Here is a 14,336-nt window from a genome sequence, read left to right as displayed (position 1 = left end):
AAGGTTGGACAGCATGACCAGCTCAATGAATAGGAGTTTGAGCAAGCTCAGGAGACAGTGATGGACAGGGAAGCCTGGCATCCTGCAGTCCATGGGGGTCACAAAGATTCAGACACGGCTGAGCGACTGAATAACAATGTATTTAAAATAAGCTTCCCCTTTTCCTGTTGCCTCGGACACCCCACGTCTCAGCAGGCTGCGCTCCACAGCACTGTCCTCATTCGGGGGTCACGCTGAGGTCCACCCCTCTCACACTCACCATCTCCCATAGATGGAGTCTCCCGGGACTGGCCTGGGACGCAGGCTGACTGGGGGCCCCCTGCAGCCACCCCGCACCCCAGAGTCCATGGTCGCAGACTCTGCCCCTGCTCAGAGCTTCGCTCAGGATGGGCCGTGGGGGCCCCGCAGCCTCCCGCAGCAGGACGCCGCGGCTGACAGCGAGGGACCACGTGTGTTTCCTGCCACACGTGGGGGGCTCCGCGGTGCTGACCGAGGCCTGAGGCCGAGAGCGGAGGGCTCCCAGTGCCCGCCAGACACCGCGGGAGGGGGGCTCCAGCTGCCAGCCTCCATCGGAGCCCTGAGCCTCCCTGCCTGTGAGGATGGGTCCCTCTCTGTGTCCACACAGGTGGACCTTCCTCTGACCCCGAGATGATCCCCGCCGCCGGGGCCACACCGCCTACCTCTCCCCGCTTCACTGTGGTTCCCGTTCCATTTGGGGAACTTTTCTTCTGCATTTGTCTGTGGTTACGTGTTGCAGAAACACTCTCCGGGGCACATCTAAGCATCAGGAGCAGAGGAGGCTCTGGGTGGGCACCACACTCGCCCCCTTGGGTGCAGTCTGAGCCAGCAGCCCATCACGTCCACCTTCTCCTGCCATCAGCTCGTCTGGCAATTAACCGTGATGATGGCAGCAAGAGCCCACAGCCCCTCTGAGGGCTGGGGTTCGGACAACATGCAGAGGAGGAAACTCAGGTGCAGAGAAAGGGCACCGCCACTCAAGGTTCCATGAGCAGCGGGCACACGTTCATAGGAACATCTGTTCCCACCAGAGTGAGAACTCTGACCCCAATCAACACCCCCAAAAGCTTGCAGGTGATGGCAAGACCAGAGGAGACTGTGCCCAAGGACCCCGGGGCCCCGAGGAGGCAGGAAGCCCCCGGGGGCTTGTTCCCAGGAAGGCGGGCTGGACGGTGATGCGGTAAAGAGAGACACCCTTGACGGGGGCTGAAACAGGGGGAAGCCACACTCCGGGGCAGGGGAGGAGTCAGTTTCCTTCCTGATTCCTTGAGCGTCTCCTCTGGGCTCTCAGCCACGCGGACTACACTGAGCCCCAGGGAGACGCTGAATGTGTGTCCCTCATAGAGGACAGACTTGTGGACACACTGGGGAAGGAGAGGGTGTGAGGAATAGAGAGAGTAGCCTGGAAACACACACACCAGCACGTGTGAAACACACCGCCGGGGGACGTGCCGTGTGACTCAGGAGCTCACAGAGGCGTCCGTGACAGCCTAGACGGGTGGGGGGGTTCAAGAGGGAGGGCCACGCGACACATATGGCCGATCCACGTTGATGTGAGGCAGAACCAGCACCATACTGTGAAGAGACGATCGTCCAATTAAAACACAAAGAATGTGTCTCTGGGGATCTGAGTCCTGCGGGCAGCAGGAGCCGGCATCCTCCCAGAAGCATCTCCAGGGCCTGGTGACCCGGCCACGGTGAGAACCCCACAGGGACCTGCGGATGGACGGGCAGAGGAGGAAGCAGACCCCGAGGTGAGGCTCTCAGAGGGAAGGAGCCTGGCCGTCCTCATCTGGAAGGGGCAACTCAGGAACACACTGGGACTGTCATGGGGACCATGCCAGGCTTTCAAGAAGAGGCTGTTCCCCTTCCTGCAGGGACGCTGATGTGACAACCGCGTGACAGGAAACCCCAGCCCCGGAGAGGACACACCCTGTGTGTCTGTCTGTCCGGAGGGCACCCAGGTCTCCTCCAACCTCACGGCCTGGACCTCAGGGAGGAGACGCCATGGCCCCCACCCTCCCCGCCCTGCTCTGCCTCGGTGAGATGAGGAGGGGCAGGGGGAGCCCTGGACTGGAGGGACCCTCCCCGAGCGGGCCTGCTCTGACAGGGGACCCCAGACCCCAGGAGGCTCCCGGGGAGGAGAGGCACTGCTCAGAGCTGAGGGCAGACCTCTTACAGGGCTCTCTCTTCCAGGGCTGAGTGTGGGCCTGAGGACCCAGGTGCAGGCTGGTGAGTCTGTCCCCAGGGCCAGCTCCCTCCTCTCGTGGGGTCAAGGGTCACCCCCAGGCCACGGGGAGGGGGACAGCAGCTCGGGGCTCACGGAGGGGGAGTCTGGGAGGCCTGGGCTGAGAGTCGGGGCATGGGGGAGACGCCTGGTGAGCCTGCCTCTGATTTCCTTGCAGAGACCCCCCCCAAACCCACCATCTGGGCAGAGCCGGGCTCTGTGGTCCCCTGGCTGAGCCCCGTGAGCATCTGGTGTCAGGGGACCCTGGGGGCCCAGGAGTTCCGTCTGGATAAAGAGGGAAGCTCAGTCCCCTGGGACACACAGAAACCCCTGGAGCCCAGGGACAAGGCCAAGTTCTCCATCTCACTGATGACTGATCAGTATGCAGGGCATTATCGGTGCTACTATCTCAGGGGATATCACTGGTCAGAGCGCAGTGACCCCCTGGAGCTGGTGGTGACAGGTGAGAGACGCTTGGGGACCTCAGGCTCTGCCCTCGGGAGGGGGATCTGCTCTCAGGGGGTGTCCCTCTCACAGCCCAGCCCTGGGGGGCAAGGAGGGAGACCCACGGATCCAGCTGCCTCCTTCTCTCCTAGGACTCTACGGCAAACCCAGCCTCTCAGCCCTGCCGAGCCCTGTGGTGACCTCAGGAGGGAACGTGACCCTGCAGTGTGGCTCCCGTCGGGGACTTAACAGGTTCCTTCTGACCAAGGAAGGAGAAGACGAGTCCTCTCGGACCCTGGATGGACAACGGAGCCCCGACGGGCAGACCCAGGCCCTGTTCCCCATGGGCCCCGTGAGCCCCGGACACGGGTGGACGTTCAGATGCTACGGCTTTAACAGGGACACCCCCCAGGTGTGGTCGGCCCCCAGCGACCCCCTGGAGCTCCTGGTCCCAGGTGAGGAAGTCCCGTCCTGCCCGCACATTTGTGCAGACAAGACAACATATTCGGGTCTCTGCTCCCAGGGGAGCCCCTGATGGGGAGGGGTGGAGAGAGCGTGGTGCTCACAGGACAGACACACAGACAGAGACGGCGAGGCCTGGGGCCGGGCCGGGAAGGGCGTCCACCGGGGACGCGGTCCCAACGACCCGGCCCCGTCTCTCCCCAGGGCTGTCTGGGAAGCCGTCCCTCCTGAGCCCGCAGGGCCCTGTCGTCACCTCTGGACAGAACCTGACCCTGCAGTGTCGCTCTGACGCCGGCTACGCCAGATTCGCTCTGTCCAAGGAGGGGGGCCGGGACCTCCCCCAGCGCCCTGCCCGGAGGGCCCAGGGGGGGCTCTCTCAGGCCGACTTCCCCCTGGGCCCGGTGGGCACCGTCCACGGGGGCCGGTACAGATGCTACGGTGGACACGGCCTCTCCTCCGAGTGGTCGGCCCCCAGCGACCCCCTGGAGCTCCTGGTGGCAGGTGAGGGGCCAGCCGGTCAGTCGGGGGCCAGACTCTGCAGAGGCCCCACCGGGGAGCCCCAGGGGTGATGCTGGGACCAGGGGGAGGGGTCCCCGGGAGGGGACAGAGAGACGGTGTGGGGGAGGGGGGACTCGGAGAAACAGAGACGGCGCCGAGGGTCCAGAGAGGCCGCGGAGTCTCGCTCAGAACCAGGGGGGCCCGCACCCCCTTCCTCTCTGCAGGCCTGCTCAGAGACAGACCCTCCCTCTCGGCGCAGCCTGGCCCCTCGGTGGCCCCGGGGGAGAACGTGACCCTGTTGTGTCAGTCAGGAGACTGGACGGCCACTTTCCTTCTGTCCCAGGAGGGGGCAGCCCATCAGCCCCTGCGTCTGCTCGCCCAGGACCAAGGCGGGCGGTTCCGGGCCGAGTTCTCCTTGAGTCCTGTGAGCTCGGCCCACGGGGGCACCTACAGGTGTTACCGTGCACTCGGCACAGACCCCCACCTGCTGTCCCGGCCCAGCGAGCCCCTGGCGCTCCTGGTCTCAGGTGAGGCCCCGTCTGTCCGTCTGACTCAGCAGCTCGGGGCCCTGTGCCCTGGGAGGCCCCGGAGGTCGTGGAGGAGGGGGCGCTGAGGGAGGGGCCCCCTGAGGGAGGGGCCTGGGAGCCCGGCCCCGCCCCTTCCTCCCCACTGGGGTCCAGGAGGGGCAGGGGGGCAGTGGGAGGGTCTCGGGGAGGCCACAGGGCCGTGCAGGGCAGAGGGGAGTGAGGTGGGGACCCCGGTCAGCCCAGCGCACCCCTTCCTGGGCTCATTCCCAGGACCCATGGGCCCAGCCCCCACCCTCGGGCCCGAGTTCAACAACTGGGGAGTCACGGGGCTCTGTGCTCAGGGGAGACAGCCCACCCCAGGGCGCTTTGAGATCCTCTGGGTGGACAAGGCCCCTCAGATCGTCATGGGCCGGCGGGGAGTCGGGCAGAGAAGGCGCGGGAATCACAGGCTGTAGGGGCCTGAGGCTGCGGGAGGGGGGTCAGTCTGGGGAGGAGCAGGCCCGCCCCTACCCCATCCTGCCCCCGGAGGCTGCAGGGATCGCCTCCTCCCCCGGGCAAAGTCAAGCGGGCAGTGTAGAGGGCTGAGCGAGCGCCTGCTGGGGGCGGTGGTGTGTCCCTGGGAGCCACGGTTGGGTCCCACCCCGGGACCCCGCAGACCACCGCTCAGGGGCGGGCCCCACCCTGTGCTGTCTGAGCTCCGTCAGCTCAGAGTCCTGAGCAGGAACGTCTGAGACAGTAAGACAGAGAGGCCCCGGGAGGCTCCCCAAGGAGGACACGGCCCACCCACAGCCTCCCTTCAGGACCCTCGGGCCCCCGACACCCTCCCCCATCACCGCGGTCAGACCCAGAGTGAGGAGGAGGACAGCGTCCCCGTCAGGGGCTGGGCTCGGGGCCATGTCCTCTCCCGGGAGGCGGGTGCCCTGGGCGCACACCCCGGTTCCGGGTGACGGGCCGGCGCTGACCTGTGCGCCCTCACCCCAGACTACACGGTGCAGAATCTCATCCGGATGGGCGCCGCCGCCTCTGTCCTGCTGCTCCTCGGGGTCCTGCTCTGCCAGGCTCGGCACGACCGCGGAGGAGCCCGAGACGCGGCCCGGAGCTGAGCACCGGGACCTGGCATCGCAAGGAGCGCCACAGCCCCCGACGCGAGCTTCCGGCCCAGGAGCTTCGGGAAGAGCCTCTGCCGGGCGTGCGGGGTGCGCTTTCTGCGGAGACCTGTCTGCAGAGACCCCGGGGGAGAGACGCGCCGCGGGGGCGGGAGGAGGCCCGGGCGTCCCGGGGAGGGGGGGCGGGGGACTCGGCCTCCGCTCACGGGGGCCCCTCCCTCCCGGGGAGGACGCCCCGACTCCCGGCTCCTCCCACCCCTGGCCCGAGGCGCATCCCAAGGCAGGGGCGGGTCCTCACCCTGCAGGCCCGCAGGCTCTGTCCGCTCTCCTGGACGACGGGAGCCTCACTGTTCATGCCCGCCGTCTCTGCTGTGCGCAATGACGTCCATCCCCTCTCAGAAACAGAACGTCGTTTAAGTAACTGAATAAATGGGTGGAAGTGGGGCCCCGTCTGCAACAGATGGATCCAGAACTCTTCCCCGAACCCCCGGACCCCTCAGCCCTCCTCTCCTCGTCAGATGACACCCGTGTAGTTTCTCAAGAAACACTGTCAGTGCGATGGGACCCCTGGCGTCTGAAGTGACGGTCAGGGCTACGCTGGTAAATGAGCTCAGGAATATATAGTTCTGTAAAGATCGCCGATGTGGGGATTCCCTGGTGGTGAAGAATCTGGCAGCCAACGCAGGAGACACAGGTTCAATACATGATCCCGGGGGATCCCACGTGCCAAGGAGCAACTGAATCCGTGAGCCGCAGTGACTGAGGCCCACACGTCCTGGAGCCCGCGCGCCGCCAGAGAGGCCAGTGCTGCAGACGCCCAGACGCGTCATCGAGGGAGCAGCCCCGCTCATCACAACCAGACACACCCCTGTGCACACAGACCTGGCACAGACACACTCATCAGGCAATAAATTCTTAAAGAGCCCAGGCGTGTGAACTGTATGTCTGCTTTGGTGCAAACACTCTCCAGGAGCCCGGGTGAATGTGCTGAAGGCCAGGTGGGAAGGAAGGAGCAGGCTGGCTTTCCCACAGGAGCGAGTCTGGTCCCCCCAGCCCCCACCAATGGCCCCACGCGCACAGATGTGTCCTTTGCATTACACGTCACATAGGATGGTCTCCACCTCAGTTTCATGCCCCAGGTTCCCTGAGATGAGATGCCCACCTCCTAGTTCATCTGTGAGAGAGCGGAGGAGAAAAAGATGGGGGCGACAATGCTGACTCTGACGAATCCCAGCACATCACGGGCAGGTGTACTCATCACCCCACTCAACCTGGAGAGTCGACAGCAATTCTCAGTGAAAAGGAGAGACACAGCGCTGGCCCACACTTGCATAACCTAGAGGAAGATGCGTGCACAGCCACGAGCGTGCAAGCAGAATACGGACACGTGGGTTGTTCCCAGTAGAAAAGGTTACAGAAATCACTTTCACCAAAATGAATGGTTTGGTGTTTATATATGCGACAGAAGATTATACAAAAAATTCACAAAGGTGGACTGCTAGAGTAACACAGATCAGTTTTCAAGCATAATGGTGAATAAGTGAAATAAAACTGTAGGAGTCCAGCCCATCACATCAAATTCAAAAGGCAACAACATGGGACTCAAATAAATAAAATAAGAAATGAAACAGGAGGAACAACAGCTGCTACCAGGTTCCCCTGGTGGCTTGGTGGGTAAGAATCCAGCCGCCAATGCAGGGGACGTGGGTTCTAGCCCTGCTGCAAGAAGATCCCACACAGGCCGCAAATGCTGAGCCCGGGGGCTCAGAGCCCTGCCCTGCGACAAGACACGCCATCAAAACCAGGAGCCCAGGCACCGCAGCGAAGAGAAAAGCTGTGATGGGCTCAGCTTAACGTGGGAAAAGCCCCTGGGCAGCAGGAAGACCCAGCACTGTCCTCTTTCACTCAGGCGTGTCCGACTCTCTGCGACCCCATGCACTGTAGCCCGCCAGGCTCCTCTGTCCGTGAGATTCTCCAGGTGAGAATAGTGCAGTGGGTTGCCCTGCCCTCCTCCAGGGGATCTTCCCCACCCAGGGATCGAACCCAGGTCTCCTGCATTGCAGCAGAGTCTTTACCATCTCAGCCACCAGGGAAGTCCAGCACAGACAAATCTAATTAATAATTAATTTTTAAAAATTGATACCTCAGAAATATAAAAGTTTATAAGAGAGTACTAAGAACGACTGTATGTCGAACAATCTGACAGCAAACTTAGAAGAGATGCAGGAGTCTCTACAGACACAAGCCTGCCAGAACTGAGTCAAGGAGACGTCGTAGACAGCCTGAACAGAGCGGCCACGGGATGTGACACAGAATCTGTAACATGCCAATAAAAACTCCATGCAAACCATAGGCCAGAGCTGGGTGGCTGCATGGAGGGTTCTACCAAACTGAAAAAGAGGAGATTATACTGGCCCTCTTCAAACTCTTTCAGGAGATTGAAGAGGAAGAAACACTCCCAAAGTCATTCTATGAAGCCACCGTCACCCTGATACCTAAACCAGACAAAGACACAACCAAAAAAGAAAAGTTACAGAACAAAGCTGTTTATGAAAATACATGCAAAATGCACAACAAAATATATTAAGTAACCGAATTCAACAACACACAAAAAGAATCACACACCATGATCAGCTTGGATTCATACCAGGGTCACAGGGATAATTCAACATATGCAAATCAATCCATGTGAATCACCACATCAACAAGAGAAAAGACAAAACAACATGCTTGCCTTAATAGGTTCAGGAAAGCATTGATAAAACTCAACATCCATTCATCACAAAAACTCACCAAAGTGAGTACAGAGGGAAGACATCTCAACGTAATAAAAGCTATTTAGGACAAGCACAGTCAACACAGTACTCAAAGAAAAAAAGCTGAAAGCCTTTCTAAAACTCTGGGACAAGACAAGGACGCCCACTCTCAGCACTTGTGTTCAGCATACTACTGGAGTCCAGGCAGAGCAATCAGACAAGAAACAAGGATGCAACTTGGTGGCAGGAAAGAGGCAAAACCGTCCCGTGTGCAGAGGACATGATACTCCACTTACAAAACCCTAGAGCGCAGACACAAGCTGTCAGAACTGAGGGAGGGAGCGCCCCGGTCTGCGGAGTGGGGCAGGCAGTGTTGTCTGGGTCTGCAGTCTGCGTGTGTGTGTGTGTGTGTGTGTGTGTGTGTACTCAGTCGTGTCCAACTCTGTGTGACTCCACAGACAGTAGCGCGTCAGGCTCCTCTGTCCATGGGATTCTTCAGGCAAGAATAGTGAGGTGGGTTGCCATTTCCTCCTCCAGGGCATCTTCCCAACCCAGGGATCGACCTACGTCTCCTGCGCTGGCAGGCAGATTCTTTCCCCCTGAACCGCCTGGGAGGCCCGAGTGCAGCCTACCAACTGCACTTCCCTCCACAGAAACGGCGTCAGATGCCCGCTTGCTCTTCTCGTTTTCTCCCTGTGTGTGCATGTGGACTCTCAGGACTTCCCAGCTGGCACTACTGGTGAAGAACCCGCCTGCCGGTGCAGGAGACATAGGAGACTTGGGCTCCATCCTGGGGTGGGGACGATCCCCTGGAGGAGGACGTGGCAACTCCCTCCAGCATTCCTGCCTGGAGAATCCAATGGACAGAGGAGCCTGACGGGCTGCAGTCCATGGGGTCGCAAACAGTCGGACACGGCTGAGCGACTTAGCAGGCACACTAGTTAACTATCATTTCTATTTTCCATTTCTGGCCTCACTATGACACATTTCAGAAATTTTAATCAGTGCTTTACGCAAGATGGCACATCGGGAACTCCCAGCCATCATCTCGCACAGAAACACTCATAAATCGGGATTATTTGGGCCAAAAGACTTTTATGCAAACTGCAGAATCCAGCTAGTGAGCAGGAACACCTCAAATGAGCAGAAAACCGAGAAGAACCACTTGGAAAGGATAAACAGAGCAGGTTCTGTTTCCTGGTCTCCCCTCCGGCAAGCACAGCTCAGCGCTGAGAGGACCCCCCGGGCCCAGGCCCCCTCCTCCCTGGGAGGACAGTGGGTGCAGCCACACCACGTCCCCAGGCTCTGGGGCACTGGGGGCCTCAGGCCTCAGAGACCGCGTCGCTGCTCAGCTCACGAGAGCGCCAGGCCACAGACGCACGTGGGGCCGCAAAGCAGGAAGAGAAGGGACGGGGCTCTGTGCGGCCGGCTCTGCCTTGGAGGTTAGAGGAGGACGGGGTCCTCAGACTTCTCCCTCAGGGCAGGGGCACGACGGGGCGGGGGCACACCATCGTCTCCCCAGACGGGAGGGCCAGGGAGCCTCAGGTCCACAGAAGACATCTCTGAGGCTCCAGAATCTCTAACTGGGCTGGGTCAAAATCCCACCATAAGTCTGAGAGGAGGCGGCTGCTTCTCCCAGTGCACAGACACCAAAGCAGAGCCACAGAAACACCGAAAACCAGGAACCGTGACTCTGCCCAAGGCCACAGAGACTGCAAGAAATCGGGAAATCTGAGAGCTCCCTTATTTGGAAAACAATTGTCCCGAAGCAGCTCAGTGAACTGATCTTCCACAAGGTGCCCAGAACACAGAACGGGAACGGACAGTGCCTTCAAGAAACGGTGCTGGAAGAGCTAGATGACAGCAGGCAGGAGGGGGAAGCTGGACCCTCAGCTCACACTACATGTGAAATCATCTCAAAATGCAGCAGAGACTTAAACACAGGGCCTCAAACCATGACCGAACAAGAAGGAAACACAGGGGGGGCTTCGTGACATGGGTGTGGACAAGCTTTCTTTGGATATGATACCAAAAGCATGGGCAGCAAAGACAGAGACAGACCAGGGGGGTCCAGCAAATAAAACCTCCTGCCAGCACAGGAAACGGTCACAGGAAAGGCAGTGTATGCAACGGAGAAGATGTGTGCAAACCACATGTCTGACAAGGGGCTACTTCTCCAATACACAAGGAGCTCACACAACTCAATGCAAAGTAACAACCACCCGGTTTTTAAACGGGCAAAGGACCTGAACAGGTGTGTCTCAAAAGACGATGCCCAGACGACCAAACAGGACATGGGAAGGTCTCAGCACCCACCAGTCCTCAGGGGGGCACACATCAGAGCCAGGGAGATGTCACTGCGCGTGCTAGAGACACTTGACTGCTGGGAAAGCGACAGAGACAACATGTGCCGCCAAACGCGGAGAAGAGAGAACCTTGCGCGTGGTCGTTGGGGACACAGTTGGTGCAGCCACTGTGGAAAGCAGTATGGAGTCTCATCAAATTCCAAATCTAGAACTCCCTACCATACGATCCAGCAATTCCATTCCGGGGTCTGTATCCAAAGAAGATGCGGCCAGGAGCTCACAGACGTATCTGCACCCGTATTCTGCATCATTGTTCCCGGGAGCAGGACGCGGCCACATCCTGGCTGTCTGTCAAGAGATAAACGCACACAGAAAACGCCATACGCACACAATGGAGTCTCACTCAGCCTTTAAGAAAGGGAATCCCTCCTGTTGAGACGACATGGGTGAGGCCGGAGGACGTTATGCCGTAAAGTAAGGCAGACAGGCGGGGAAACCCAGCAGGAGCTCCGTGACCTGTGGAATCTAAAACAGACTCCGAGAAAGGGAGAGAACGGTAGTCTCCAGAGGCCAGGAGCAGGGGTGAGCGGGGAGGTGCGGGTCATGGGGAACAACGTTTCAGGGCCGCCGACGAGTAATCCTGGAGACCTGATGGGCAGCGACGGGACTAGAGCTGACCATGCTCTGGTGTCGACTCAATCCTGCTCAGAGGGTAGCCCGCACGTGTCCTCACCAGACCCGCAGACCTCGGTGAACTGCGGGGGCTGATGGACACGCTCATTATAATTAGCATGACTGCAGTACTTATTTCACAGCGTAGACAGAAATCAGAACGCCAAGCTGTGCATGTGAAACAGATACAGTTTTTGTCAATTATACCTCAGGAGAACTGAAAGGGTTTTCTCTCACTTAATTACACCAGGCACTGGGGAGTTATTCCATTTCTGATTTTAGGCGCTTGCTCTCATTGCTATGCCGGATGTCTGAATCCCCGAGCGGGAAGAGAGAAGGCTTCCAAGACAATGCAACACACAAAGAAAGGGAAGTTTATTGCTGACTCGAGTCAGGGCTCTTGCCGCAACCAACGCAGTGGTGCAGGGTCCAAGAGCCCCAGCCCAAACGGTTACCCAGCTTTATAGGGTGCGCATAAGCAGTTGGTGGCTGGCTTGAGCGGACTGGTTACCTGTTTGCAGAGTAATCTTATTGGCCCAAACCTTCGCGGGCTTTTTTCAAACTTGGGCGTTCTCGGGCTTTTTTTCAGCTTTCCCTGATAGGTTCCCTTTTGTTTGCTAGGCGTATATTGATTGGCTGGCTCCAGGTGGCCTGATAATCATGTTACCCTGGGAAACCAGGCCTACTCCTAATCTAGGCTGCCTGTCATGGCGCAGCCTCACACTCATGCTTAAAATGCGCTTTACATTTTTATTTCTGAACACGTATGCATTCTCCTCATCCTCTAGAAAAGACAGTGTTCTAACGGTACTTCACTGAACCCTGGGTACTCGTATACACGTGTGTGGGCGTGCGCACGTCTCTGTGCACACGTGTGGGTGTCTTTGTGCGTGCAAGTGTGTGTCTCTGTAATTTCCAAAGCTCATTTCGGCCACGCATTCCTCTCTGTTGCCCCTCACTGCCTCTCTGCCATCTCTGAGTATTGCTTCCTGTGTGAAAACTGTCAGCATCTAAGGACGTGCACCGCTGGAAATGCCCTCTTTCACGCTCATTCTCTTTTTATCAAGTTACTTGAGAACACTTCCTGTTTTGAATCAAGCGTGTGACTCAAGTACTAGGAGAGGAAAACGCTCCTCAAGGTTAAGGGATCCAGGCCCCCAGGGCCCTTCTCTCTCAGGACCTGGCGGGTGAGAGGCTGAGGCACGGCCCACAGCGGGAGGCGGTGCAGAACCTCCTGGAAGCCGGGGGCTGTCCTCAGCTTGAAGCTCTGGCTTCCGCCCCTTGTAAGCACTCCGACAGGGGGCGGGTACTCTTCCTGACGGCATCGCTCCAGTACCCTCTAGCGCCCCCTTTTGGTAGGGGGCAGTCTGCTCCCGGGGGGTTGCTCATTCTCTTGAGGGTGATCTGCGTTTCCTACAGGGAGTAGTTTCAGGACATTTTTAGGGTCTCAGTGCGGGCTGCCTTGATTTTTTTTTCCAGTTGAAATTTAGTTAGAATAAACTGTTTCAAACTGTAAATTCAGTAGGAAATACTTTTTAAATTTAACCTTCAGTTTCTCAGTTTATATGAAAGGTTACCTTTCTTTAATATGTAGTGAATTAACCCACTTGTTGACCTAGCTGCAGCACACAGGCCTCCGTTGCAGGGTGCGGGGTCCTTGGCTGAAGGGTGCCGTGTCTGGAGCCCTGACCGGTGATGAACCCTAACCCTCAGTGAGGAGCGCTGAGTCTCAGTCACGGGCCCAGCAGGGCCGCCCTCGGGTGTCACGTGTACCTACATGTGCCCCAGCCCTCCCCAGGTCGGTTCTCCTCAGGGAAGGAGGCTCCGCTATTCCTTTCTTCAGCCACTGCTGTCTGTCGTGAGCTTCTTCGCTTCTGACACTTAGGACAGACACCACCCTGGCCCTCAGCACAGTCCCGCCTCTCCTGAATCGCCATTTCTGCGCTCTCTGCTGCATTCCAGAACATTCCCTCACAGCTATACTCCGACGTCACATGTGGCCGCTCAGCTGTCTTCTTGACTGCCTGCCTTTTTTAACGTGTTGAATCTACTGGATTGTTCATGTCGAAAATGTTCAACTCTTTTCAGTAACTGCCTGTTCTTCTACAAAATAATCCACGTGCTTGCCTCCCTTTATGTTTCTGTGAGGATGGGTCCCTCTCTGTGTCCACACAGGTGGTCCTTCCTCTGACCCCAAGAAGATCCCTGCTGCCGGGGCCACACCGCCCACCTCTCCCCGCTTCGCTGTGGTTCCCTCTCCATTTGGGGAACTTTTCTTCTGCATTTGTCTGGGGTTACGTGTTGCAGAAACACTCTCTGGAGCACGTCTCAGCGTCAGGAGCAGAGGAGGCTCTGGGTGGACACCACACTCGCGCCCTTGGGTGCAGTCTGAGCCAGCAGCCGATCACATCCACCTTCTCCTGCCATCACCTCGTCTGGAAATTAGCCGTGATGACGGCAGTAAGAGCCCACAGCCCCTCTGAGGGCTGGGGTTCGGGACAACATGCAGAGGAGGAACCTCAGGTGCAGAGAAAGGGCACCGCCACTCAAGGTTCCATGAGCAGCGGGCACACGTTCATAGGAACATCTGTTCCCACCAGAGTGAGAGCTCTGACCCCAATCAACACCCCCGAAAGCTTGCAGGTGATGGCAAGACCAGAGGAGACAGTGCCCAAGGACCCCGGGGCCCCGAGGAGGCAGGAAGCCCCCGGGGGCTTGTTCCCAGGAAGGCGGGCTGGACGGTGATGCGGTAAAGAGAGACGCCCCTGAGGGGGGCTGTGACGGGGGGAACCCACACTCCGGGGCAGGGGAGGAGTCAGTTTCCTTCCTGATTTCCTGAGCGTCTCCTCTGGGCTCTCAGCCACGCGGACTCCACTGAGCCCCAGGGAGACGCTGAACGTGTGTCCCTCATAGAGGACAGACTTGTGGACACACTGGGGAAGGAGAGGGTGTGAGGAATAGAGAGAGTAGCATGGAAACACACACACCACCAGAAGAAAACACTTCTCAAGGTTAAGGGATCCAGGCCCCCAGGGCCCTCCTCTCTCGGGACCTGGCGGGTGAGAGGCTGAGGCCCGGCCCACAGCGGCAGGCGGTGCCCAACCTCCTGGAAGCTGGGGATGTGCTCTGCATGAAGCTCTGGCTTCCGCCCCTTGCAAGTACTCCGACTCAGGGGGAACTCTTCCTGACGACATTGCTCCAGTATCCTTTCAGTTCAGTTCCGTCGCTCAGTCGTGTCCCACTCTTTCGACGCCATGAATCACAGCATGCCAGGCCTCCCTGTCCATGGGATTCTCCAGGCAAGAGTACTGGAGCGGGTT

The 14,336-nt window shown here is 58.8% G+C and overlaps 2 protein-coding genes across 3 annotated transcripts in view; both read left to right on the top strand.

The window, feature by feature from the left end:
- Positions 1-14,336, top strand: part of LOC122421171 (leukocyte immunoglobulin-like receptor subfamily A member 6) — a 161,461-nt gene that overhangs the window by 47,246 nt on the left and 99,879 nt on the right. The gene's annotated exons all lie outside the window — the stretch shown is intronic.
- Positions 1,925-5,426, top strand: LOC122421175 (leukocyte immunoglobulin-like receptor subfamily A member 6). Of its 2 annotated transcripts, none has more exons than XM_043437035.1 (7): positions 1,925-2,059; positions 2,215-2,250; positions 2,424-2,708; positions 2,842-3,144; positions 3,356-3,667; positions 3,874-4,176; positions 5,158-5,426. In XM_043437035.1, the coding sequence occupies exons 1-7, from the start codon at positions 2,026-2,028 to the stop codon at positions 5,277-5,279; spliced, it is 1,395 nt and encodes a 464-aa protein (XP_043292970.1). In that variant the 5' UTR covers positions 1,925-2,025; the 3' UTR covers positions 5,280-5,426. The 2 variants fall into 2 exon arrangements, with proteins under 2 accessions (XP_043292970.1, XP_043292971.1); XM_043437036.1 differs by having other exon boundaries at positions 1,926-2,059; positions 3,356-3,652.

Source organism: Cervus canadensis, chromosome 18 (assembly GCF_019320065.1).
Source record: "Cervus canadensis isolate Bull #8, Minnesota chromosome 18, ASM1932006v1, whole genome shotgun sequence".
In the NCBI taxonomy this organism is placed as follows: Eukaryota; Metazoa; Chordata; class Mammalia; order Artiodactyla; family Cervidae; genus Cervus; species Cervus canadensis.
This window is presented reverse-complemented; position numbering and strand designations above follow the sequence as displayed.